Source organism: Lepidochelys olivacea (genome assembly GCF_965140295.1).
Source record: "Lepidochelys olivacea isolate rLepOli2 genome assembly, chromosome: 24".
Lineage (NCBI taxonomy): Eukaryota > Metazoa > Chordata > Testudines > Cheloniidae > Lepidochelys > Lepidochelys olivacea.
Genome location: NC_140434.1, coordinates 4,685,278 through 4,713,230, shown reverse-complemented (window position 1 = coordinate 4,713,230; position 27,953 = coordinate 4,685,278). Strand labels below are relative to the sequence as shown.

General features: G+C 48.1%; 1 protein-coding gene across 1 annotated transcript in view; it reads left to right on the top strand.

Annotated features, from left to right (window-relative positions):
- Positions 1–27,953, top strand: part of MEF2D (myocyte enhancer factor 2D) — a 168,562-nt gene that overhangs the window by 116,498 nt on the left and 24,111 nt on the right. Inside the window, exons 5-6 of the mRNA XM_084614166.1 lie at positions 19,610–19,747; positions 26,113–26,323. Coding sequence (XP_084470292.1) covers positions 19,610–19,747; positions 26,113–26,323 — 349 coding nt within the window. The remainder of the gene's footprint in view (positions 1–19,609; positions 19,748–26,112; positions 26,324–27,953) is intronic.

Sequence of the window (27,953 nt, the reverse complement as noted above, 5' to 3'; positions counted from 1 at the left end):
TAAGTTTCTAGCCCTGCCTGTGGAGAAAAGCTGGAAAATGTGGTGTGAGTGAACCCTGAAGGCTCAAAACCAAATTGCAAATAAAAAGAAGCCCAAATTTATTGTCTTTTATAAATCTCATTATTTTTGAAGCCAAACTCATGATTTCTTGGGTCTGACTCCTGGGTCGTGAATGATAAGGAGGGGCAGTATGTCACTCCAGCTAATTACGCGCCAATTAACTCGAGTTAACCAACCCCATTGGAAAATACTAATGTAGACACTCTGCAAACGTTTGTATTTACCAGCCCTTCCCATGTGTTCAGGGGGTATTTCTTTACCTTCTTTCTCCAAACCACGAGGGGCGGCCACGGCTGTGGATGGGACATTGGAGGGGAGGAATTCTCTCTCTCCGGTGCTTAGCTGGCTGGTTCTTGCTCCCATGCTCAGGGTCTAACTGATCGCCATCTGTGGGGTGGGAAGGGAATTTTCCCCCGGGTCAGATTGGCAGGGATATTGGGCAGTGTGTGAATGCAGGATTATCTGGGTCTATCTCAATCAGGGGCCTCGGGCCCTGGTGCACCTCGGTCCCTCCTGTTCTCTGCCTGTGGCTCATTCAAGTCCAGTCTCCTGTGGGCTGTGATACTTCGGTTGTTGGGTTTGGTGTGTGGGTGCTGGGCAGTGTTTTGTGGGCTGTGCTGCAAGCCATTCAGACTCGATGATCTGGTTGTCCCTTCTGACCTTTAAACACCATGACTTGATGTATTTTGCCCTTGCAAATGAAAGGCAAGTGAAGGGAAATGTGGGATTGCCCCAGAGGAGAGTGGGCATCAGTTGTTGCCTCATGGGACTGCCACTATCATGACTGAGCTATGGATGGTTGCCTCTTAACGTGAGCTGTACCCTAGTCTACTGCGTGGCTTCTTCCATGAGCAATGCATGACTGAGGGGCTCTTGGTTCTGGATGGAAGGAGGCCATGGAGCAGAGTATCTTGACCTTGAGATAAAGCTCTAAATTGCAAATAGGATCGAGGGGATGATGGAAACCAGGATCCCTACCCCCACACAATCCCTGCTCCTCTGTGTAATCGCCTTGATCTCAATGGGAGTATTTACACGAGGAGGAAAGCTTGCTGGAGCAGATTTCATGAAAGGAGCATGTATTCGCCGCACTCAGGGAGTCCTTCATACGATTAGGTGTTGTGCACTGAGATATAGGTGCACAGGATAGGTGCCTGGGGGAGATGGCTGGATTGATGTAGGAGATCACTAGCATTCCCTTTCACCTCTAGGCCAGCTGCTAACATCCAATCCAGGACGAACACTCGGACACGTTTGGTTGCTGCTTGGTGGGTCTCGGTCCAGTTTCCAGTGGGCAAGTGGTCACTGAGACACATCAGCCATTACATTAATTAGCTGCCTTCTGGGCATTTTCAACACAAGGGCCAAGGAGTGTATGGGCGATAGACACTGAGCTCCCATCTCTGCCCTCATGAGGATCCAGCCGAATTAGGAATGAGGCACAGTAGTTGGGCTAGAATTTTGGAAGCACTCCGGGACAAATTTCCAAGGGGTCAGCCTCCACCATGGGGGTTGGATTTTCCAAAGAGCTCGGCTCCCATTTTAGGCACCTAAAAAAGTGGCAGGGTTTGCACAAGGGTGTAGCACATTGGATAAGTGTTGGGTGCTGGGCTCTTCTGGAAGTTTGGCCATCAGTGTCACAGTGGGAGCTGCTGTGTGCAGAAGTCTCTTGCAAATCATAGAATCATAGAATATCAGGGTTGGACAGGACCTCAGGAGGTCATCTAGTCCCACCCCCTGCTCGTGGGCTGCTTCTTCCAGTGCCTAGATGGATGCTGAGCAGAGCTGGTTGTTTGTTTTTTTGTTTTTTGATTCAGTGAAAGCTTTTCAGTGGAAAAAAATGCAACCAGTTCTGCTCGTTGCATTTTTTCCAATGAAAAACTCATCAAAAACCAGGGGGGTTTTAATCAAAAACAAAATTTTCCACACAAAAAAAGATGTTTGTTGACAAAAATATTTGGATTTTTGTCAAAAAAGAAACAGATTTTTTTAAAAGCCACGTATTTGTGCACTCTTTTTTCATGAAAATATTTGGGTTTTCGTTGAAAACCGGGGGGGTGGGGGGTGGGGGGAACGGTCACAACCCTAAAATTTTCAGGGCAGAAAATTTTTCAACAAAAAGAGACTTTTTGTTATGTTTTGTCAGCATTTTTCACCAAGATGGTGGGGAAGAGTTGTTTCCCAGCCAGCTTTGAAGCTGGACTCTTCTAAAAATCTAGACCCAGTTGTGGGTGTTGAAAAAAACCAGACGTAGGGGTGTGTTTGAGCGCTAGCCTGTGTCCACATTCCAGGGTGACTGTATTGGCAGCTGATGAGTTGTGCTCACTTGCGGTTTGATAGATGACCTTTCTGCGTCATTTCCCACTGCAGAGTTAGCTCGAGTGATCTACACTTGAGTGATTCCTCTTGTGTGAGCCGAGCTCGGGTGAGGACTGCCACATTGTGAAATAACCCTCAAGTTGCTGTGTCCACACTGGCATTGCACTCGCTCGTGTGGTGCTAGGACTTCTGGGGACACATCCTGGGGTCCTTTGTGCTGCAGGAAGCTGAGCTGCTCTGTGAATTTTTTCCCAGGGAATTGTGGGAGACCCTGTCTGTCCTTTAGGGACGCACGGGGGGAATTGTGGGAAAGCACTCCGTGCTGCTGTCTTGTGTCCACACTACCGAGCGGTCGTGTTAGCAGCCGATGAGTTGCGCTCACTCAGGTTTTGGCCTGTACATCCCTCTCCGGCCAGACCGCTTGAATGAATCGCATCGCTGCACTGGAGTGATAGGGTTTTGCGTGTGGATGGGGTTGGGGCAACCCTGGGGTTACAACTCGAGGTAACTCCTCAGTGAAGATGGCCGTGTTTGTGCAGAACTTCCACTGACGCAGCCAGAACTGAGAATCGTCTCCACCTCTCAGCTGTCGATCCAGCTCCCTTCCCCCAGCAGCGAATTCACAAGCACAAAAGCATCAGCGAGACAGGCGCCATGTTCCTAAGAGCGGAGAGAGCTGTGATTAGAGCCCTGCGTTTGTCACTGTTGATGACGAAGCTGCATGTGGACAACTCCCTCTGCATCCGGGCAAATTTAGACAAATGAATGGGCTGGCTGGGTAATTATTGCCATTATGGGCGGACGTAAATTAACACACGCAGAGCACACAGAGCCTCTAGTCATTCAGTTTGTCTGCTAGAGGCGGCCTGGATGCAAAGGACCCTTGAAAGGAGCAGCACAACCACTGCGCAGGCAGAATGATGGTGCTGGGACCTCACGCAGCAGCAAGGTTTAACCTCTTCAGACCGCTGCTAGAGAAATCCTCTCCCCCCTGCTGTTCTGGCCATGTCATGTCTACTTTTCAATCCTTGTGGTGCGATCTGGCAGCCTCCCTCATCTCTCTGAGGCTTTGATTTCATGAGGGCAGTGGGGGCGACTGGAATCCTCCCAAATCTTGCTTCTTTTCTTTTCTTTTCTTTTCTTTTCTTTTCTTTTCTTTTCTTTTCTTTTCTCTTTCAAATATATGCCTCATTGCTTTTGGAGAGCAAGCTTTGAACTAAGAAGCTTTCCACCTCTTTGTTCAGCTGATAAAATCCTGGAGCCCGATTCTCATTGAGGCTGTGTCTACATTCGGAGCACTTTACCGGTATTGCAATACCAGTCTGCTAGAGCGGCAAAGCGCTCCTAGAGTGGACGCAGCTGTCCGGGCAAAGCTGTGCTCTGTACCCGCATAGCAAAGCCGCTCTCCTACGAGCGAAGCAAGCTGAAGTGTTGCCATTAGAACTTCATCTTGTGCCAGCAAAGCTCTGTCGGTCAGAAACCACCCCCCTCCACCCACCCTGACTGATACAGCTATGCCACCAGAAGTCTGTCATGTAGACTTGGGGTGTAACTACACTGGAAACTTCAAAGCGCTGCCTGCCTACACTAGGGCTTTAAAGCTCTCAGACTTGCTGCACTCAGGGGGATGATTTTTCACCCCCCTGGGCCAGCAAGTTGGAGCGCTATCAAATGTGAGTGTAGACAAACCCATGGTCTCTCTCACAGTTTTTGTACTGGTATAACTACGGTTGTTAGGGGTGTGATGTTTTTGCCGATATACAGTACAACCCTTAGTGTGGGTGCAGCTATGTGGGTATAATATTGTCCTATCCCAATATAACTTGTTCTCCTTCTGTACAGGCATAGCTACACCAGTGTGAGAACCTTACATTGCTAGATCTGCATCCATACTAGGGAGCTGCACCACTTTAACTCTACCGGGGTAGTTAGAGTGGTGTCTACACACACAACCTGTAGCGCTCGGAATTCACTTGGGCGACAAGGGATGATGCCGTTTGGTCTTTCTTATGGGACCTGTTTGCGTGACAGCCCCTTTACACCACTTTGGCAGTATAGAGAAGTGTTGACGTGAGAGTAATTTACGCCCACTCCCGTAGAGGTGTGAGGGGGACTGAGTGTAAATGAGAACCTTGTCCCTTGGGTAGTTGCATCTACACTTGCTGCAAAGTCAGTGAAAAAGTCTGCCCTCCTGATCTGATGGGGTTTCACCCCCGCTTTGCGCTGGTGTAGATGACCATACAAGGTCCTGAGCGAGCTTAGATCCAGGCCCACAATGGCTCTGATACTCCTCTCATTGGCACTGGTGTAAATCCTCTGTGACTCAAGTCGGTGGAATTACCCTGGTGCCAGTGAGCTCAGAATTAATCCCCCTGCCTGGGCGGAATAACTGCCCCCACCCAAGAAATGTAGCCATTTGCTCCCACGTGAGTGGAGCTGTGTGAAGTCCCTTCTTTGCTAGTCTATAAAACATCCTCGCCAGCCTTCTCCATGGTGCTATTTCCGCATAGCTCGCACCATTCGACAGATTTGTCTTGGCCTAAAAATATCATAAACATTTTGGGCAGCATTCTCCTCTCCTTATGGTCCAAGATCCAAACACTTGAAATCCAGCGAGTTTCGTCAGTCAGTCCCTGGCACTCGGGGAAATGCTTTGTTTGCATCAAATAAATAGATGGATCTGCATCCAAAACTGAAATAAGAAAAAAATGAATCGGGAGAGGAAAAATACTAGTTGATGGGCAAGAAAACTGATGTTCTGGGCTCTGCAATCTGCCAGTGGGGCCAAACACACTGGATTCTCCCCTACCCAACCACCCAGCAGAGGAAGACCCCATATGGATGGGCTTTTAAACCTCTTTTTTAACCCTTCCTGCCCCAGACTGCTACCCCAGCACAATTTAGAGCAGCCTCGAGGCTGTGCTAAGATTTTTCCCAGCTTCCCCCAGCCCTAAAAGGCTGTGCAGGCAGCCAGGGATAGCCAGCACACAGAGGCACTTAAGACATGCTCCCTTTCCCTTAGCCACAATCCATGCACTGAGTGACAGGAAGTTGCATCTTTAGGAGCTGGAGACGACTCCCACAGATGCCAGCGATCTACGCTGATTTGCTCCAGCTGAGGACCTGGCTCAGGGGAGCAGGTTCCATTGACCCTTCCTAGGCAGTAACAGCCAGAAATTGCAGCAGGGTCCTTGTCGTGGTTTGGAAGCTGCTTTGGGCGCCTGGTGCAATTCCCTGTCTGCTGCCCTCCACCCTGAACAGCATCTTAACGAGGTTCATCATATGACTGAGCTTCCAGCGTGCACGGAACGCAGAGTCTCCTTTGGAGCCCTGAGGACAGAGAGTTTTTAATTTGCTACCTGAGCTGATTGTTTTTTCGCTTTGCCAACGAGACAAGCCCATATATAAATCTCTGTTAAGGTGTTTCCTATCGAGAAGGGATTAGACGGCTCATCCCCATGGAGCAGCAGCAAGTGGCTTGTTTTTTTAATGTCAGGCATTGGCTCGCAGAGCAGCTGGGGACCTTTTGCTTTAAGATGTGGCGAGCCAGAGGCTAAGCTGGTGTCACCTGGTTGCAAGGGAGTTCCATCAGTTTGCACCAGCTGAGGGATCGGGACCCCTGATATAAGGATGTATCGCTGGACTCTCTACACAGCTTCCCTCCCTCCCCTGCAAATTCAAGCCAATGGGGATTCCTTGCCTCCCGTTCAGAAGAGACAACATGGCTCAGTGGTTAGTGTGTTGGACAGGAAGACCTGGGTTCTATTCACAACCACACCACTGGCCTGCTAGGTGACCTTGGGCAAGTCACTTTGCCGTCTCTCTCTGTGTCCCCTCCCATCCTTTGTCCTGTCCATTTAGCTTGTCTGATCTTCGGGGCAGGGATTTTCTCTGGCTGTATGCAACGCACAGTGGGGCCCTGATTTCGGTTGGTGCCTGTAAGAAATATTAATGCCACTCTGGGATACAATATCTTTTAGTATCATTGACACTGCTGCTACCCTATCAGAGAGGTCTCCTTTGCATTAAATGTGACCTTGTCCTCAGATGCAAAGCTCTATCCCAAATGGACTTGCTTTCCTGCCTCTCCCTTCTGGCCTATGTGTCTCTAGTCCCGGATGGAGCATCGGCTCTGATCTGCATTAACGAACCCTTGGTAAGCACTTTTAGCGAGAAGTCCAAGCGGTAGAAAATCTGGTCTGCAGGCAGATTGGGATGTGCAGGGTGGGAGCCAGGAGGAGGTGATGGCATTGGTCTCTGAAGGGGGAGGCAGCTGTTTATTCTGTGCAAGGAGACAAGCTGCTGGCTGGGGAAGCAGGGAGGGTTGGTGTTAGCTGGAGAAGTGTCAATTTAGCCTGGTATCAGCTGCAGGAAGGGTGCTGAGAATCAGCCAAGTGTGAACGTGTGTGTGTATGTAGGCAAGTGTGTGAATGTGAGCGTGTGTGTGTGTGTGTGTGAGGAACAGGATGTGTGTGTGTGTGAATGTAAATATGTGTGTTTGAGTACAAGAGCAAGCGTGTATATGTGTATACACCAATATGCATGTGTGAACGAACGTGTGTGTAGTGGGTATATGCATGTGTGAGCGTGGCCATGTGAGTGCATGTGATCATGTGTTTGTGTGTGTGTGTGTGTGTGTGTGTGAATGTGAGCTTGAGCATAGGTGTGTGATTTCATGTGTGCACATACGTGTGGGGTAGAGAGATCTAAAGGCTGCTCTATCTTACCTGTGGGGGCCAGGCAGGACCCTAAAAGATGGGGAGCACAAAGATGGCTTAAAACTGGCCTCTCTTTATCCTGGACATGAGTACAGGAACAGAGGCCCAGATACGGAAATCAGTGGGAGTTAGGTGCCTAAATACCTTTGAGCTTCTGGGCTAGCGTAACTGCGAATCCGACCCCCCTTCTTCCCAACCTTTGGTATGTTGTAGATCCAAGAAATTGCCTTGACTTGTCATATGATTTGCAGTGAGAAGCCCCCATCCTCTTTTATTTCCCTGCATGTAAACGCCAGCAGCCAGATGGGTCTGGAGCTAGATCGCCAGTGTCCTGGTTGCACAATCCAGAAAGGATGGCAAGTGACTCTGTGCTCTCCATGGGTGATTTGCAGAGAGCGAAGCACGTTTTCTTTTCATAGAATCATAGGGTTGGAAGGGACCTCAGGAGATCATCTAGTCCAACCCCCTGCTCAAAGCAGGCCCAATCCCCAATTTCTGGTCCAGATCCCTAAACGGCCCCTCAAGGATTAAACTCACATCCCTGGGTTTAGCAGACCAGTACTCAAACCAATGAGCTATCCCTCCCTGCTTTTCTCTGACGATGGAAGGGAGACCCAAGAAGCAATGTCCTGGTCTCCTTGCTGAGTGCAGGGCAAACAGAAGGCTCATGAAGAATAAATGCCCCTTGCTAGACCCTGGGATAATGGTACTGACCTCCTATGTGAAATGCTTGGAGATCTATTGATGAAAAGTGCTAGATGAGAGCTTGGGATTATTATTACAGGAGAAATTTGCAGAGAGCCTGAAATAACTGCTGCCCCATTCATTTCAGTGGACGCTGACTCAGATGGTAGCGCTCACCCATGGAGTGTCAGCAGTGAGAACTATCTCACAGATCATGAAAACATGGAAGAAAGGAGAAGTGTCCTATTATAAAGCTGTCCACCAGCATTTCTCAAAATGAGAGACGGGGTGGCAGATGTATAAAGGAAGCTGTGCAGGCTGCTATCAGCACATGGCAGGGTTTTGATGGGGCTGATCAGTTTCATTTTCCTGATTGGGGCAAGGAGAGGAGGGTGGCAGCTTAGTTTTCAAAGGTTTCCAAACACTGATAAGGTGCTGCCAGCTCATGATATTGTCTCGAGTCTTGCACGTGGTTCTCTTAAAGCCCCAGCTCCTGGAATCCTGTGATGATTGAGAATCTCAGTTTTCATTTTTTTAAAAAACAAGTTCCTAGCCCTTATGGTTGTGGAGAAATGCTTGAAAACAGGGCATCCGAAAGCACAGAAATCAGATGGAAAATAAACGCAAAGAAACAAACATATAACGCTAAAGTCAATCTTATGATTTTAAAGCCAATCTCAAGAGTTTGCGGGGGCCTGCATCATGATGTTTGAATGTAAGTAATACTGCAGGTTCTAGTGGATAATCAGAGAGAGGGCGGGAGAGAGTGAGGCATGAGTCACACAGTTTGGAGAGGGCTAGATCTGGCCCAGTTTAAGAGGGCTGCTTGAACTCCAGCTGCCATTAGGACCCGTCTCGGATGAAATGCCCTGCAGAGAAATGTTGCAAGCGTTAGTGAAAATGGCAGCGCCTGTCAGCAGAGGATTTTAGCTGCATGGCCCCCGTGGCTCTTTCTGGCCCTGGCAAAGTTCTGGCTGTTCCAAGCTTTTAAGTCTGAGGAAAATCTCTCTGAGTGCAAAGGGGGGTTTCCTTAATCGAGCGAGGGACAGATGAGTCTCCTAGACAGGCACGCTGGCAGCCACGTGATGGTTAAAGTTGAGATCACGCCGGCTTTGCTCCTTGCTGTCGCTTCTCATTTCCTCACTGCCTGCCTGATGTGCCAGTTTCTGGTAAGCGACTTGGACGGGAGCACGGCTGACAGGGGACTGGACGCTCTGAATCCATTTAAAGTCACACAGCATTCTTCCCTTCCCTTCCCGCGTACAGAAGCCCTATCTGGGGCCTGGTTTTTCTCCCTTCCGGCCATTCTTGTGCTGCCCATGGCGGCTCTTTATGCCGGTTTTAAATGATAATGCAATTTGCAGGGGATGGCAAATCCGGCATACAAGGGTGAAGATGGTAAGTTCTGATCAAGATGCAAACTTTTCCAGCGTTTGGGGTTGTTTCAATTACAGCCTTTAAAGGAAGTTGACCCCCATCCTGAGTGAGCATCCTTTGCTCTCACATGCCCTGAATTTCCCTCTGGCTCTTGAGTTAGAGAGCTGTTCTTTAAAAGCAAAGCAGGTTGGGAATCTCTTCCTGGGTATAAAATAAGAGAGCTGCCATCTGTGAAAGGGAAGGGCATCTGTGGTAGGCCACACTGAAGGGACAAACCAGTGGACATAGCAGTGATGGCTCCTCAGCCAGGATGGGCAGGGAGGGTGTCCATAGCCTCGGTTTTGCCAGGAATGGGCGACAGGGAATGGATCACTTGAGGATCACCTGTTCTGTTCATTCCCCCTGAGGCACTTGGCATTGGTCATTGTCAGAAGACGGGACACTGGGCTAGATGAACATTTGGTCTGACCCAGTATGGCCGTTCTTATGTTCTTATCAATGGAACTAAGGCTGGTTGAAAACTGGGAATTCTTTTCGACTAAAAATTTTGAACGAACGGAATGGTTTTTTTCCCTCCTGTTTGAAAATGTTCCAATTTTTCGATGGAACTAAAAAGTGAAAAATTTTGTCTTAAATCCATTTGCGACCCACCTTTGCTCTTCTGACTGCTCCAGCTGTTGATCGAATGGGACCTGGATTCGGCCTTTTGTCCTTTGAATGCAGTTCAGAGCTCTGAGATCCAGAGGCCAAAGCCTTGCTCTGAGCATGCGGCCCACCGTGGTTGCTGTCTCTGCTCCAGCTGGTGGCACTTTCAATCCATCAGAGCAGCGTGTCATCTGAGCCTGGAAAGAACCAGCCTTGCTCTTGAACAAATCGTGGTCTCCCCCTTCCTCCTCCTCCGAACAAGCTGCCCAAAGGCCAGAAAGGGCCGTGATGGAGATTAGCAAGTGCTAAAGACCCTGCAACCTACGTGACACATGGCGTTGTTGTTTTCCACAGAAGTGCACTGTGCTTCCCCACTGCAGATGGATTCCCTGCCCCAGAATGCTCAGTCTAAGTTGAGAGCCAGCAGAGGAGGGCTGGGAGAGCAGTGTATGATCATGTAATTATTTAGAAGGCTTACGTGTTTGTAATCAACCAGTAGAGAGAAATGGGAGGTGGTGTGATCCAATGGATACAGCACTGGACTGTGCTGGGAGTCAGGAGACTTGGGTTCTAATCCCAGCTCTGCCCCTGACCTGCTGTGTGACCTTGGGCAAATGACTTACTCCCTGTGCCTCAGTTTCCCCTCCCCTCCTGTAAGCACTGCAGCGCTCTCATGCTGTCTTAACACAGAGCTCAGGGCAACGGGGGTCCAAATCTTGGTTGCAGGTGCTACTGGAATACAAAAAAATAATATCAAGAGCTGCTCTTAAAAGGGGCAGAAGGGATGGTTGTTGTTGTTTTTTTCCCAGAAATGGAGCTGAATTTCCCCCAACTCCATTTTCTTTGTTGACATTTTGATGAAAAAATGTCCTTGAAACGTCACAATTCAAAACATTTGGACCAGCCCGACTAAGTAGCCGTGGTTAGCGGCGGGCTGGCTGCTGGTAAATGCAGTGCTGGCCAGCGGTGGGAAGTGGGAACTAGTTTCGTGGGGAACCTCGGGCTAGATCCTCAGCTGGTGTAAACTGGTGCAGCTCCCTTGACTGCAGGTATTTTATAATTAATGGAGTACGGTACTTTCTGTAAAATCACCTGTTCTCAGTGCCAGCCAACACCTGGTCCCCAGAGACAGCCCTCTTGTGAGGGTGGAATGTTCCCCACTTGGCCAAAGGTATTTGCTGTTTTTCCAGTGAATCTGAGCCATGCTAAACTCTGTACCTGCCACGTGTGGTGTGTCCATCAAATTAACCAGACAGCTATTCGAACAGGAAGGGCCTGTTTTTCCTCCTCTGGCTGAACCTTGTGAAAAACCAAGACCTGCTGAAGAGCTAAAGATGCTTTTAACGAAAAATGGCATTTAGTCGAAACCCCCCTTTTTGCCTCTGAATCACCGTTTTGATGGACATTTTCAGCCAGCCCTGGTTGGTAGGTAATACCTGGCCCAGCACAAGACAAACCCTGCTTTTAATTATCTTACAGGAGCCCTAGATCTGTCATTTCAATCCTAGCCTAAATTTACAGTACCATATCGTGTTAGGTATGCCAGACAGTCAGGCCCTGATCCAAAGTGCTTTGAAGTCAGTGTGGGAGGATATCCATTGACTTCAGTGGGCTTTGGATGGGACCCTATGTACCTTTTGCTGGAGAGGCTTTTAAGCACTCACACAGAACGTCTTTGAGGGCAGACTTAAAGGAGATTTCGTCTGAACATTGTTCTCCCTTTGCACTTCCATCTGCGGCTTTGTTCTATATCCAGACGGCAAATATATATGCGGTTTGGGGCAGAGCTAGGGTAGTTGAAAAGGTTCAGCCCAGGTATTCATTATGGGAAATGCCAGCCAGGGTTGAATTCACCTCTTTGAAAGTTACGTGGAGCCTTCTTTGATCTTCCGTTTCACCCACTCACGTGGGAGGCAATTAATGTAACCTCATTGCCAAAGGAAACCACCTGCCCACTGCTTCCCCCCCGCCCCCAAGCATTTTCTTGCTCGAGATTTCAGAGCAATGGGACAGGGAGATATACGCTGTGAGAGACCTGTAGTTGCTGCTGATCGTGAAAACCCCGTTCGGCTCAGCCACTAGCCTGGACCAGTCAATGCATGGCTCTGTGCCTCAGTTTTCCTATCTGTAAAATGGGGATAATGCTACTGCTTTCCTTTGTCAAGCACCTTGAGACCTCCTGATGACCAGCCCTAGATAAGAGATAGGGATTATTGTTATTTGAAATGCTTTGTGAAAAATTTTGGTTTGGAGTGGGGTTCCCCCCCCCACTTTCTACTCCCAGCTCCCATTTTTGTTGTTTGCTTTTTCCATTTCACCACCGAAAAGGGAGAGGAGTGAGGAGAAAGGTTAGAACAAAAACCAGAGAAAACAACTAAATTTGTCATTGCTGGGAAAATCGAAAATTTCAGGAAAAATTCCGATTCTCAAACAAGGATGAGTTTTTTCTACCAAAAACCAAACCAAAAATTATTTAGATTTTTTTTTTACCAGTTCTAAAGAAAAATACTGTGAAAGTCTTTACTTTGTTAAAACTTGATCCCTTGGTTCTTTTTCAAGGTGTGTGTGTGTGAGGAGGGTGGGAGCCGGAGGTCTTGGCCAATCCTTGGCCGTGGTTGTGAACCCGTCCAAGCCATCTCTCTCCATCAGGCCACCCACACAGCTGTGCTGGGTGTAGCTAGGGTTCTGCCGGTACCAGGTTCCTTCCAAATTGCTGCCACGTCCCATCTGCTCTGGGAAGTCACTTCCATTTGTGATTGGGTCGCCAAGCGAACCAGCATGCCAAGCGCAGCTGCTGAGAAACGCGATTGTTGTTGTTGGAGCTGGGTTTATTTTTAGCCTTTCCTGTGCTGGTGGCCTTACCAGCTGGCTTGCTTCTCTCTCCAGGCAGGAAACCACTGGGTTCTTTCATCGTGACCTTTAAACCTGCCCTTTTGCACCACTTCCCAGTGGGAGTCTCTGACACACACACCCACCCCCTGGCAGACCCTTCACCCCGACCCAGACAAAGGCCTTCAGATAAACCCCTGAGAAACCAAGCCTTTAGCTCTTGCCCTGGCTCCGACCTGAACGCTGATATCTGGGACCTTTGAGGACCCTAGTAGTCTGCATGGGTGTAGGGAACGGCCAGATTTTATTGCAGGACTGGGGCTTAAGAACATAAGAATGGCCATATGGATGGTGCTGTACACACACATCGTGAGGGGTTGTCTGCATGTAGTTTGTCTACATGCAGAAATTAACCGGAATAGCTATTGCAAAATAGCTCTTTTGCAATAGGTATTCTGGAATACACTCTTATTCTGGAATAAGGGTGTTCATATGTGGAGTTATTCTGGAACAGTTTATGCACTTTAAATTCACACCCTTTCTTAAATCTGAAATAATTTTCAAGTGTAGACAAGCTCTTAAACTGATTTAATTAAACTGGTATAAACCCTTTGTGGAGGCTCTTATTTTGCTTCAAGAGCAGTTTGTTTCATCTGATCTTTTTTGATTTAACTTTAACCCTAAACTAAACCCAAATAAACCTGGTGTAATCCGGAAGAAGAGCAGACTTTTGTGCCAATTTAACACCGCGCCTCAAGCTAAACCAGTGGAAATCTGTATGTAGACAAGCCTTTAGAGACAGTCCTTGCCCCAAAGATCTTACATTGTAAATAGACAAGACAGACACAGGATGTGACAGGAAAGAGAAAAGGAGAGTGATGCTGCAGAGCGAGGTTTAGAACTCAGGTCTAGACATCAGACTCCCTGTTGCCTGTACCTTGTATGTTTAACTGTTCCAGGCGTATCCGCCCATATATATATACAGTTGTGCTGCAGTATAGATGCAGTAGATACTCTGAATTGTTAGGTGCCAGATTGCATTTGAAGTTGCTAAATTGAGTAAGCAGATGCCTTGAATGGGCTTTCTTTGTGGAGGAGCATTTCCAGCCATCTCTGGCTCAGAGAATCCGGAGTGTGGCGTTGGAGACCGCATTGCCTCATTTGCAACCCGTAAAACGGCATGAAGTTGTTCAGCTTTCATTGGTGTGAGTGACTCAAGCAGGCCCGGCTCTTCCCTCTGAATCACTCCTGAACCCCTATGCTAGGGGGTGCTGTGCTGCAGGGAGCAGCTTGGGAGGGGCAGTGGACCGTGCTTTCCTCTCTGAGTCAGTGCTGACGCAAATACCCCAGCGCGGAGGCTGGTGCTACAGGAAGCAGGTTGAGCAGCTCAGTAGGAGGCGCTGTTCTCTTGGGAGAAGCATCCAGCACAAGCGCATGCGATTGGAGATATTTGTCTTTTAGACACAGTGTACAAACGAGGTCCACATCACACCTGGTTGTTCTAACAACATAAGAGGGCAGACCAAAGCCCAGTGTCGTGTCTTACAACAGTGCCCAGGGCCAGATGTTTCAGAGGGAACGGAACAAGGGAAATTATTGAGTGATCCATCCTCTGTCATCAAGTCCCAGCATCTGGCAGTCAGAGGTTTAGGGACACCCAGAGCACGGGGTTGCGTCCCCTGACCATCTTGGCTACAGTTCATGGAGGATAGGCCCAACAATGACCAGATCTAATTATTTTTTTGAACCCAGTTATACTTTTGGCCTTCACCACGATGGAACTCAACAGAGTTAAGTTGAGATTCTGAACTGAGTTACGCAGATGTAACTTTAAGCTATGAAATTAGGATCCCAGTCACTGTTCGGATCCTGTCGCAGCAGTACTGGGGTATTTGGATTTGGGAGGTTTGGGCTTTGATATGCTCAGCAGTGCTGAGTAGGGTTGCCAAACATCCAGGATTGTCCTAGAGTCTCCAGGAGTTAAAGATTAATCTTTAATTAAAGACAATGTCATGTGATGAAACCTCCAGGAAGTCATCCAGCCAAAGCTGGTAACCCTAATGCCAAGGCATTGGGATCTGAAGCTTATGACAGGCCCTGTTTCACGAGCAATAACTGATGCAGCAGACAGTTAGAGTTGTAGGAAAGAGATCTTTATTGAATGTGCAGAGAGGCCTGTTACATACTGAAAGGCCTGTGTTTGTCTGGTAGCAGCCTGGAGATCAGGTTGCACTCCAGAGCCACTAGACGTCACATCAGACTAGCTCCCTCCTGAAACCCGACTCACTTTCTTCAGTTCCACGTCCACACCTCAGACTCAAGGCCCTGTCCCTGTTTTTAATATTGTTGTTGGGCCAAGCCCAAGGAGCCTTCTCCTGTCTTGCAAAGGTGATGCTGAGATGTTGTAGCTCGGGCAATACAAGATCATACGAGCGCTGCAAAATGTGTTACATTTTGAAAATGACGGCGTATATTAGTGTGTGCATGGGTTGTATGTGTGTACATTGCGGGAAAGAGAGAAGAAAGTACGTTACAGCCCTTTAATGTTCAAAATAATAATAACTTAATAATTCATTATTATAAAACTGATGGCAACCAGGCAATAGTCAGCTAGTGGGTGCGTCCCTCCATTCATATGCAATCTGTAACACGCTAGATACTACGGTGAAGAGCAGGGTATAAAAGCAGAATGGAACAGGCAACAACGCACAGTGACAAGCCATGGTGCACACTTGTGCAATAATTAACTAGTCGATGCATTCCTGGCTCATGGATCACCCTACAATAACAAACCAGCATGCCCCCTAAGATTTGAAGTAAGTTAGCAAGGAAACTGAGTTCACTTTCATTCAGCCAAGGGATTAGAGATGACTGAAATTTTTATGCACAAAAAAAGGTTTGTGTGTGTGTGTGCGTGCATGCATGCACACTTTTTGGCAACTTATCTTGCCACGAAAAATGTATGACTGAAAATTTCTGCCTTTTTTGGCTAAATTTTCCATCTCCTTTTATAATCGAAATTGTTAGCAGAATGGTGTGCTTACTTGAAAACCCAAACAGTTTTGAAAATGATTTCAATTAAAACATTGGTAACAAATACTGCTTTTTAAAAATTTTTGGTGAAAGAGCGGGTTCATTTCAAACACAACAAAACAGAAGCAGCTTCAAAATGTGTCATAAAATTGGTTTTCCCATTATTTTGACCAGCGGCATACAATAAGAGAAAACGTTACATCATATCATTAAATAAAAATAGAATACCTAGCTCTTATATAACACCTTTTCATCAGTAGATCTCAAGCACTTAAAAATATTATTATTTCTTGCAGTAGCACCTATGAGCTCCAGAAATGGACCAGAACCCCAATGTTAGGGTGCTGTACAAACTCCGTAACAAAAAGCCAGTCCCTGCCCCAAGGACCTTAGAATCTTAAGTGAGAGATACATCCACCGTCGCTGCGTCAATTCCATTATAAACCCATATTTCCCAGCGCTCACAGTGTAGGTAAGGAATCTCTTTGAGATAAAATTTGGCCTAGTAGCAGCAGATATGTTTATCTGTGTTTGGGAAGATGAGAGGCGAATTGTCAAGGCATTTTTTTTTTCTCTTTCAAGTTTGGCATGAAAAGAGATCAAGACTTCCAGGAAATTATGTTGCTTTGACTTTAAAAAAAAAAACCCCAAAACTGGCAAGTGCTGGTTCCATAATAATGCCTAATTGCTTCTGGTATTTTGAAAATAAAATGATTAAATGTGCGTATGTAATGCAATCTGTAAATTGGCTACTGAACACGAGACAGGAACTTTTTGTACGAACTCTCCGAAGGATTCTTACTGTCTGCATGCAGAGCCTCCACATGGAATGCCTGTGTTTCCAATTAATGGGACTTCCTTAAGAGTACAAAGATGGTCTTGCAGTTAAGGAGCTGCCATCAAACTCCAGATTCAGTTCCTGGCTCTGCTACAGACTCCTTGGCTTGCATTCTCTCCCCGGCTAAGGGCTTGTCCACCCTAGATAGTTTTAGGTCATGTTTACACTAGGAGTGTTTACCAGCATACTGCACCAGCAAAGCGATCCTAGTGGGGAAGCAGCTTCTCTCTGCAAAGTTACATTCTACTGGTATAGCTTGTTAACCCCACACATGAAACAAGCTCTGCTCGTAAAAGCACATCTTTGCCGGTATAACCGAGGGTATCTCTACCCCACAGAGGCATACCTATGGCACTGCAGCTGTAGCTTCGTAGCGTGGATGCTTCCTACATCGATGGAAGGGGTTTCCCCATCAATGCAGTTACTCCACCTCTCCGAGGGGCGGTAGCTAGGTCGAGGGAAGAATTTTTCCATGTCTGCACGGGGGGGTTAGGTCAACCTAACTAGATTGCGCAGGGTGCAACATTTGACGACGTAGCTAGGTCAGTCTCATTTTAAGTGTAGACTATTGGCTGAGTCTACAGCGTGGGTTTCTGCTGTCTCCGTTCTGTCAGTCAAGGATCGCGCCTCTTCACACCCCTGACAGCCATTGCTAGTGTAAACAAAACCGCACTGCTTTAACTATGCTGGTGTAGTTAAAGTGATACAGTGGCTGCCATTATATTGGCACAAAGGTGTTTATACTGGTGTAGCTATAGGTGTGCCGACACTATGGAGATTATACCGGCCAAGCTACATCACCGTAGGTGTGGCTTTGTCTACATGATAGGGACTATAACGGCATAGCTACAGCTCCATAGTGTAGACACAGCCTACGCCCACAGAAGGGGTTTTCCCATCAGTACAGGAACACCATCTCCCTGGGTGACCGTAGCTAGGTTGATAGAACCTCTCTTCCACTGACCTAGATGCCTCTACACTGGGAACTAGATTGGCACAGCTATGGTGGTTGGGTGCCCTGAGCAGTGTAGCTATGTCGACCTAAATTTGAAATGTAGACCAGGTCTAAGTCACCTTTACAGCAGTAGAACTGTTCACACTAGGGCCTTTACTTGTGTCTATTTGAGTAAACTAAATCACCCTCTTAACTGAAATCGTTTTATCGGTAACACTCTTAAGTGTAACCCAGGCCTGCAATTGCTCTTGCATGGAAATACGTCCCATTTTCAGGCCCCGTTAGACTAGCAGAGTAATGTAAAAAGACCTTTAGTGTAAATGAGAATCAGACCAAGGTGGCTAAGCCACAAAGTTCAGCTCCAGATTTCAAACACTGCAAAGATCAGAGTTCGGTCAGGTTAGCTCATATCTGCATTTCCTCTGGGTGCAACGTTCTTCTTTGAGATCGGCTCTAACTGGGTCATTTGGGTCCAGATTTTGAATGCCCCAAAGGCCAGGTTGGCACAGAATCAGGTCTTCCCTTGTTTTGTGAGGTGCCTAGCAATTTGGGGGCATTTGGTAAATAACAGGTAAGACAATGACAAAGAGAGAGCTGCTAAATATACCGGGACAGATTCTGATCTCACCTGGGTGTGAATCCAGAGTGACTCCACTCCCCTGCAGTTGTGTTGCTTCGGATTTATATTACTGTAAGTGAAATCAGAACCTGACCCCCTGATTTCAACCGAGTTGTAACCCAGCTTATGCCAAAAGGTGAATTTGGCTGCTGGCCAATGAAAAATGTGAGCTTGTTTATTTTTTAAGTTAAAGAAGGTCATTGCCATACAAAGGATACATCATTTATTGGTGCAGACACAACCTACATCTCTAATACAGTTCTGCTGTGTTGGTCTTGGCAGGTTCCATTGAACATTGCCCCAAACCCCTTACATCTGTTTAAAACCATCTTGCAGAATTCCACCCACCCGTTTTGCTTGGGGCAAGTAATATTTTTGTCTTTTAATAGGAGAGGAAATATTTTAATAGGAGAGGAAATATCATTAGGGGTCCCCCCCTCTTCCTCTGCCCCCCCCCCATCATTATAATGGTGGGAGAATAGGTTTTGTGTCTGAGCTGGCACAGGGCCAAATACATGCTGTAAATGGATCCTTTGAAGTCAATGGAGTTCCACCCACTTGCACTGTCATAGGGTCATATTCTCCTCTAAAATAGAGGCACAATCCTAATCAGATCCTATGGGTTAGATCCTTATTACAAATGAGAGTAAGGCGCATAATTTAATCTTTCTGAATCCTGCTAATCTCAGTGGTCTCTTGTGGCTGTGAGTTCCGTGGGTTAATGTGCGTTTTTATTAGTTTATAAAACTCTGTTAAATTCTATAGGAGGGTTCCAAAGACCCGTTGTCTATTAAATACTACAGGCCCGATTCTCATTTACACCACTCTGGCAGCGTAAAGGGCCCTTAAAATGGCAATCAGTTACATATACACCCACTTTAAAGATAAGAACCCAGGCTCCTGGGATTTGCCCATGATCACATAACGAGTCTGTGGAAAAGCTGAGCTTTGAGCTTGTAAGGATGAAGCCAGAAGAGTTACAATTATTATAACAGGCACAGCGTCGTAACCGCAGCTCCATCCCACTAAAGCAATGTGGAGGCGTCCCGGTGTAAATGAGGATCCGGCCTTGTAGGCCTTTTCTTGTAACTGGGAAGTCGAGCTGATTGCATTTTTGGTGATTTTTTTTTTTAAATAAAAATTTTAATGCTTCCCCCCACCCCAATCCAGTTTTTAACGTTCTGTAGATTGTTTTTTCCAGTGGTTTTGAAATGATTTGTCTTTTTCAAATATTTTAAATTTGGGATTAATTTTTGACCCCTTTACATTTTGTGGATGTTTTTACTCTTTTGTTTTTTGAAATATTGATTCCCCCCCCCCCAAATTTCGAGTAAATTTCCCCCATATTTCAGCCACATTGCCCCCCCGTCCCGTTTCCAAACCAGGTCTACTGGGAAGGTAGTGACAATGTTTTAAACAAGCCCCTGCCACCTCCATCCATCACGCACCTGCATCCAACACCCTGCTGGCTCTCCCTTCTCCAACATACCTCCCCTGCTCCAGATCTCAACCTGTCCTGGTTATGTTTTCAGACATTAAGAAAGAAAGGTTTTAACGGTTGCGACAGCCCGGAACCCGACGGAGACGACTCCATTGACCAGAGCCCCCTGATGGAGGATAAATACCGCAAAGCCAGCGAGGATCTGGATATCCTCTTCAAACGATACGGTGTAAGTACTGCGCCCCTCTGGCCAGAAATCCTTCATTATGTTTTTCTTTTTTTCTTTTGTTCGATTTCTTTCCAATCCTACCCCCATCCCCGCCACCTCCCCCGCCCTCTCAACGTAACAGGCGCTGAACAAGAAGCACAGGGAATGCGAGAGCCCAGAAGGGGACGAGGTCTTTGCGCTGACCCCGCAGACGGAGGAGAAATATAAAAAGATTGATGAGGAGTTTGATAAAATGATGCAGAGTTACAGGCTCGCAGTGAGTAGCTGGTGGCCTGCACATCCTGCCCTGGACCCCTAGCAACGTAGAATGCAGAGCGGCGAGGGTGACCACTGTGCATGGCTTTGCTTACGGAGCCTTGCTCTGCCTTGTTCGTTTGCTCCCATCGGGCGTAGCAAACCCAGGGCTAGGGAATGTCTGGGAGGCAGCATGGTCTAATGGTTAGAAACAGGCCTTGGTGATGCCGAGGCCCCTTTAGGTCACTCTGCCAGCATAAAGAGGTGTTAAAGTGGGTGGAAATGCCTCCCTCCAGCTGGTATGGAGCTGGCAGAACAATCCTGTGCCCATCCTAATCTCCTCTTCTGGCCTAGGGGGCAGATCGGGGGCACGGCGAGAACACAACACATTACGGTTGTTCCCTCCTATACAAGGCCTGAGTCTCAGTTGCACCATTCTGGCCTTAAAATGGGTATAATTTACCCACCTTTACGCGGTCAGAGTGGCATGAAGAATTCTCGGGCCTGGTCTGCACTTAAAAGTTTTACAGGTATAACTCTTTTTGCTTGGGAGAGAGGGATCACCGTTCACTGAAATCATTATACTAGTCCAGCCCCTAGTGTGGCTGCAGTTAGAAAAGTGCCTTTTGCCAGCACAGCTTATTCCCCTCCCCGTACGAGCATAAGACACAGGAACTGTAACTGCAGCTGCACTAGGTGGGTTGCACTGCTTACTGATCAATGCAGCAGAGACGCCCTTAGCGTAAATGAGACTCCGGCCCGAGGGCCCAAATCCTCAGATATATTTAGGTGCCTGATTCCCATTGGTTTCGAAGGGAGTTAGGCACCTAAATACATTGGGCTTTGCTGTCTAACTCTGAGCCCCCACATTGGAAATGTTAAGACCAAGAACCTTAAAAATCGGTCCCATTGCGATTAATACTGAGTCGAATCCTGAGGGGTTTTTTTTTTACTCCAGCAAACTCCTCTGAACTTCAGTGGGAGTTTTGCTTGAGTTCAGAACCTCTGTATGAATATGAGTCATGGTGGGGAAAGGGAGGGTCAGGTTATGACAGTTGCACCCGCTTTGGGATCAGATCCAGTTCGGAGCCACTTTTCTTTCAATTCATGCGAATCCATAAAGCTCCCGGCGCAGCTAGTGGATATGGCAGAAATTCAGGGTGGCTTTAGCCTGAGACGACGGCCCTGGAGTGGCATCAGGACAGCGATGAAAGGGATTTGTGTCTAGGGAGGGAAGAGGGGCATTGCAAATTAGGGGTTAGTTCAAGGGAGCAAAGACTATTGAGGCAGGCAAGCCATCTTCAGGGGGATTAGCCTGTCAAGGGAGGCAGCCGTAATTAACTAACATTGCCGGGAGTAGAAAGGAAGGCAGTTTTCCAAGTGCTGGATGCAGGATAAAAAAAGTACCCCAACTCCTTCCTGCTGCTCCTTACAAGGCCACGGGAGTGAATTTTTTCTTTTTTTGAGACTTCACTCGTGCAAAGCCAGAGGTGTTTTTTTGGGCAGACTCTGCCAGTAAGAGATTGTGGGCCGGATGCTCATTTTCCCCATGCCACCCCTCTGGCAGCATAAAGGGACCTTCAAGTGAGTGTAACTGTCTCATGTGCTTTACACCACCAAAGTGGGGTAAAACTGGTTTTAGGGCTTATCTACTGAAGGAGTTGTTCCTAAATAACTCCATATGTTGACAGTTGTGTTCTGGAATAAGAGTGCCTTCTTTCTGCTTAGCTTAACTCCCTCGGAAAATGGGTTAAACTAACCACAGGATACAGCCCTCTTATTCCTGATTCAGAACATCCACACATGGAGTTATTCAGTTACAGCTGTTGAACTTTAAAGTCACACCCTACATGAATCTGCATTAACTTTCCATTGTGAACACGCCCTTAGTGTAAATGAGAATCGAGCCCCTGGAATAGGATTTTAAGGAAAGTTTAGCTCCTTGGGCTTGATTCTGCCTCATGCAGTTCATCTGGGGCTTTGCCACTGTTTTCGTTGGTACAAGAATTGCAGGGTAAAATTCTATGTCTTGTGCTACGCAGGAGGTCAGAGTAAGACCATCACAATTGTCACTTCTGGCCCTCAAATCTGTGGGTCTGATTCTCAGCTGCCCTACGCCTTGTCCTATCATTTACACCAGTGCAAAGTGGGTATAAGACGCTGCCAGATGAGTGTGTAGCGTTCAGCACTCGCTTTGCCCTGGAGCAGATAGTTACCCAAGGGCAGGCGAATGGGGAAACGGGGTGCGATCAACCAATGCATTTTTTATTATTTGTATTATAGTAGTGATTACAGGCTGCAGTCTGGGACCAGGGCCCCATTATGCTAGGCACTGTGAACACGTATAAAAGAAGGAAAGTCCCTGTCCCCAAAACCTTGCAGTGTGCAGCATCCCAGAAGCAGGTTGATTAGTAACAAAAGCAGAGCATCTGCCTCCTTGACTTCACCTCTCTTGCAACAGGATTGAATTGTGGATTGTTGGAGCAGGTGCTTTTCTTTTTAACCAGCTTTTTGTGTGATAATGAGAACTAACACAACTCATCTGCCGGGGAAGCTCAGGACTCCCTGGTACAGAGAAACTGGCCTTAACAGGGTTCTGCATTCTGAGTGCATTTGAAACTGACTTCCAAGAAAAAGAAAAGTCATTGGCGTTTGGCTGATTAATGAACCTTCCCGCCCTCACCCCCGGATTTTGGATTGTTGTGTTCATTCCAAACCTTTGCCTGCCGTAACACTGCAGCTCCCAGAGTTCTGCAATCAGCTGCTGGCCTCTGGGGGAATGAGAGCTGCAGGTTGAGTGGTCATTTGCGTGCGCACAACTCTCTCCCCACCTGGGCAGGAGCATGGGGAAGATTGGTCGGTTAGTGGTTCAAAAGCGCAATGTGATAGTTAAGAGCTAAGTGCTGAATCCTGTCCTCCAATCCATTCATGTAACTCTCATGTCAGCAGGTTTCACACGTGCATCTGGGGTAGAATTATGCCCTTCGTTAGTCTTTCTTTCTTTCTTGTTATTTATTGCGCACTATTGCATTGTAGAAGTGCACAGCCAAACATTTAAGGGCCTGATTCTCACTGACAGTCGGGGTGTGTCTACACTAGTAATGCCACAGTAGCTGCATCGATGTAGTGTAGACACTTCCTACAGAACGACAGAAGGATTTCTTCTGTTGCTGTATCCATCTCTCTGAGGCCTGGCGTATGCGACAGGGTTAGATCGACGTAAGCTGCCCTCTGTCAACCCAGCTGTGGAAGTGCCTTCATGTAAATTGCGCTCCTGCCCCCGTAAGCGCCTCTCGACACCGATGGAGTAACACCAGCTCCCCAAGCGGCGTCGAGTCACGGTTGACGTAATTAGGACGCCGCAGTGTCCGTGCAGACACACCTTTGCTTTTGCGGACTATTACCGGCTTTCAGCCGCCTTCCCACAATGCCGCACCCCGGCAATACAGTCCGCACAAGTGCGTCTGTGAGGATGTGCCCCGCCGACGCCAGGAGCCAAGCGTGCGCGCGCACAAGCGATTTAATAGCGGTGGCTACACGCCGACGAAAGTTAGGGCGACATAGTGTTTGTAATGGAGACGTGGTCTAAGAGGCAGGAACGAGGCTGACAGAAGAATTCTTTCACCAGCTTAGGCCATGTCTCAATTAGCACTGAGCTCGGCAAAGCTTTTGTCTCTCAGGGGTGTGAAAAAAACACCCGCCCTGAGCGACAGAGTTTTGCCAGCGTGAGCTCTCTTGGCACAGCACTACGTCGGCAGGACGCTCTCCCGCAAACATAGCTGCTGCTGCTTGTTGAGTTGGTTTCATTATGTCCACGGGAGAGCTACTCAGGACAGCCGTGCCGCTGTAAGCTTGTAAGTGTAGACCTGGCCCTAGCTGTGTCTACACTGTGGCTTAGGTCCGCGTCATTCTGGCTGCAAATTTTTCACAGCCTGGAGCAATGTGGTCAAGCCAATGTAACTTTGTAGTGTAGACCAGCCTTGAGTGTCCTCTATGCCACATTGGCTGTGTGTGTGGGAGGCGGGTGGGGGGATGAGCGGGAAAAAAAAAAGTGGCCATAAAGCTACGCCAGAGCTGTGTGAAGGGGCCTTAGCGTCAAGGAGAATCTGGCTCGTAAGGTCCCTTGCCCTGCAGAGCTTGCAGTCTTAAAGCTCAAGTCAAGTGATCTGTGGCAGCAGAAGCCCCAAGCAGAGAGTGGTCCTTAGCACCTGCTTGCTGCCTGAAACAGCTGGATGCCCTGGAGATCTTTGAAGGAGGTGGGGGATGATTGGTAGGGGGGTGGCTTTCCAAGCCAGGAGCTCCTGGGAGGACAGAGGCGCGACTTCGCCATTCTCTCTCACGCTCGTTCTTCCTCTCCTGCAATACAAAGCTGCATTTGCCCAGCAGCGCTTTTGTAATGACTTCTCGGTGACACCAAAAGGCCGGGAAGCTTCCTGGCTTCACAAGGCCAATGGAATTAAAAGAGGGTTTTAGCAAAGCCCTGAGAGAGCCTCCAAGCAGGTGCCTGCTCTCGCTAATGAAGAGCATAAGATAGAGTGATTGGATAATCTGGGCAAAGTCTGGCTTTAACAGGAACCGAGCGAGGTGAATCTGTCCCTTGAGCCAGGGGCCAAGGATCATGAATTAGAGGCATTTCCACTGCTTTGAAGGTCAGAGCCCCAGGTCTTTCCACTGACTGGAATCGATAGGAGCCATCTGCAGCTTGCTTCTCTTGAGCAAAGCTGCACCTTGTAAATGCTTCGATCTGTCACTCTTTCTATTACAGTATCCACCTAGAGGCTCCAGTTGGGGTCAGCTGTGTGGAGCAGGGACTGTCTTTTTTGTTCTATGTTTGTACAGCACCTAGCGCCGTGGGATCCGGGTCCAGGACTCCTAGGCGCTAGCACCATACAGAACATACATAATAATCGGGGCCCTTTCTGCAGCATGCACAGTGAGACAAGACAGGACCCCATTGTACATACATCTCGTAAAAGATGGTCACTGCCTTGAAGAGTTTACGATCTGATTAGACAAAGGAAGTATTATTATCCCCATTGAAGGGGTGGGGAATTCAGACACAGAGAGATTCAGTGACTTGCCTAAGGTCTTTCATAGGGTCTGTGGCAGAGGTGGGAATGCCCCAGAGTCTGAGGGTAGGTTAGTACTGTAACCCTAAGACTGTGCTCCCCTGAGAATGAGCACAGGTGCTATCAAACTTCATACTACTATGGAGGGAATAGCAAAGTTGTCCGAGGAAGCTCTTCAGGGCTGGGTCTGTGTATCCGTACAGAGCCTCGCACAATCCTGATCAGAGCATCTGGGTGCTACAGGAATACAGATAGTAGCTGTGAGTAGGGCCCTGGGATCTTACACTTCTGTGCAGAATCGACAGGATCTTTTCACTGAGATAGACTCAGCTGGATCCACAGCTGTGTAAGTCAGCGTAGCTCCGCTGACTTTGAAAGAGCCCTGGCCGCTCACACCAGCGGAGGACCTGGTCTGTTAAAACTCCACGGGGCTCCGTTTATCTCCCTCAGAGGTTGAAGGGAAGCTGCTGGCCCTTGTCTCCTGTGGATTCAGTGCTAAGAGCACTGCGTTATTCCCCGCTCTGGCATTCCAAGGGAGCCGCTTTGAGACATTTCCACCTCTCTGTGAGCTGTTTTAAAACCACTTTGCTGAGCTCTGGAGGTAAATATATGCAGGCGTTTAGTCAACACCCCTCTTCCCCCAAAGCAGCAGGTTACAATGCTTTTTAGCTTCAGTGTGCCCAGGTGGACATCCGTTTGCCCTTTTTTCTCCGTCTTCCTGGAGGGGATCCATGCCCCTTTGTGCCTGGGGCCAGATTCCCCACTGCCCTCCACCATTTTCACCAATGTAAAGTGGCTGCAGAATGCTAGCAAATGAGAATGGTGCTAGCTTTCACCCACTTTGCACTCGTATAAATGACCACACAAATTGCAGGGCAATAATGAACAGGGTGCATGTTTGGACCAGATCCTTAGCTGGTGTACATCAGTGTCGCTGCATTCCAGGCCGAGGATCTGGCCCGTTGTCGCGCCGTGAACCAAACAGAAGCCTGCTCCTTGGCGAAGTGCCTTTGGGTGACTCCCTCAGCTGCAGTCCCCGCTTTCATCTGCCTCTCTGTTCAGTCTGCAGTGCCCGCTCCGAACTTCGCCATGCCAGTGACGGTTCCGGTGACCAATCAAAACACGTTACAGTTCAGCAACCCCGGGGGCTCCTTGGTGACCCAGTCGCTGGTGACCTCTTCGTTGACGGATCCAAGACTCCTCTCACCACAGCAGCCGGCCCTGCAGAGAAACACTGTGTCACCGGGTTTGCCGCAGAGGCCAGCCAGCGCGGGTGAGTGTTTGGCCTAATGCTAGAATAGCCAAGAGGGGGCACCAGTGTCTTCATTCCTCTCACCCCTCACCCCTTCTATCTGCTGTCTACAGCACCTTGCACGGTAGGGTCTGGTCCGTGACTCGGGCTCGTAAGCACTCCTGCCGTACAAGCAATAAATAATAATAATACTTGAACAGGTCCTGGATGCCCAGCAAAGATCCCATGCGATGCAAATGGCAGACGCAATTCCTGTATCAGCCCTAGAGCTGGGCAAAGAACAGAGTTTTCAGTTGGTTGACAATTCCGAAAAATGGGGCATGGAAAAATCGATTTGGGTTGAACCACTTGTTTCGAGAGGAGAGCATTCCTTCCCCATCCATTCAGAGGTCCCCCTGAGGCCACTGCCATCAGCCTTCCCTTTTGTGCGTCGCAGAAATCCTGTATTTGCATGGTGTAAAGTGCGTTTTTCGACGCATGTCAGAGGAGAACAGCGAGCCGCACTGTCGTTTCTAAATCAAAAGCAGCGGTAATGCAGCAGAGCATGTGGTTGCCTTGTGTGAGGTAAAGGCTGGCGCCCGCGGCTCCAAGGCATCTCTGAAACGGGGATGCAGAATCCTGTGTACTGTGTGTGTCTCTGTCCTAGAACATCAGGAATCTGAGGTCAGTTACACGAAGGCTGCTTCGCACCATGCTGTGTAGAAGGGCGTTTAAGTGAGTGTAACTGTAATGTATATCCCCTGGAAAGCCTCTTTACATTGCCAGCGCTGTGTAAAGGGACCTTAAGGTAAATTAAAATCTGGCCCTAATTATCTACCACTGGAAATTACTGGTTCAGAAAATCCTAGAGCAGATAGTCATCTGAGGATGTGGGCTTCTGAGTTCTATTCTTAACTCTGAGTGGGGATTCCAGTGTAGTGGTTAGACCAGGGGACTGGGAATCAGGACTCCTGGGTTCTCTTTCCCGCTCCGTGAAGGAAGCGTGGTCTAGTGATTAGAGCAGGGGACTGAGAATTAGGATGCCTGGGTTCTAGCTCCTGATTTTGGGAGGGGATGTGAGGGCTAGTGGTTAGAGCAGTGGCATGGAAATCTGGACTCCTGGGTTCCTTTCCCAGCTGTCTGGGTGGTTATAGTGAGGGAGAGAAAGTGCGGATTGCTGGAAGAAATAACAGTCTCGAGATGTGGTTGAACAATTCAAAATAGCAAATAACTTCACAAAACTCAAAATCTGGTTGCAAACTCAAAGGGGATAAAGGGCTTGATTCCCTGGGAATAGCAAACCTTCCTTGGGAAGAGCTTTCTAAGCCCTAAGTGAAAAGCAGCTCTTCCCAACCGTTTATCTTCACATGACACCAGCACGGCAGGCTTCTCATCACGCCTCTCCAGCCGCCTTGGGAATGGTTTCCATTCGGTGCAAATGTTATGTGATAGATCCTCTTTCCAGTCCTGGAGCCGGGGGTGGATTCCCTTCTGCAGAGCGTGTGTCCTCAGGAAGGCTCGGAACAGCAAAGCCATGCTCTTTTCCAAGCCTAGTATTTTGGAATGAGCGACTGTGGTGTATGCCCAAAGGGAATGTATCTGTGTCGATATTGTTTCCACGCCTGGAAGTGCTGTACATTTTACCCTGGATTTTCTCGATGGGAATGTAACA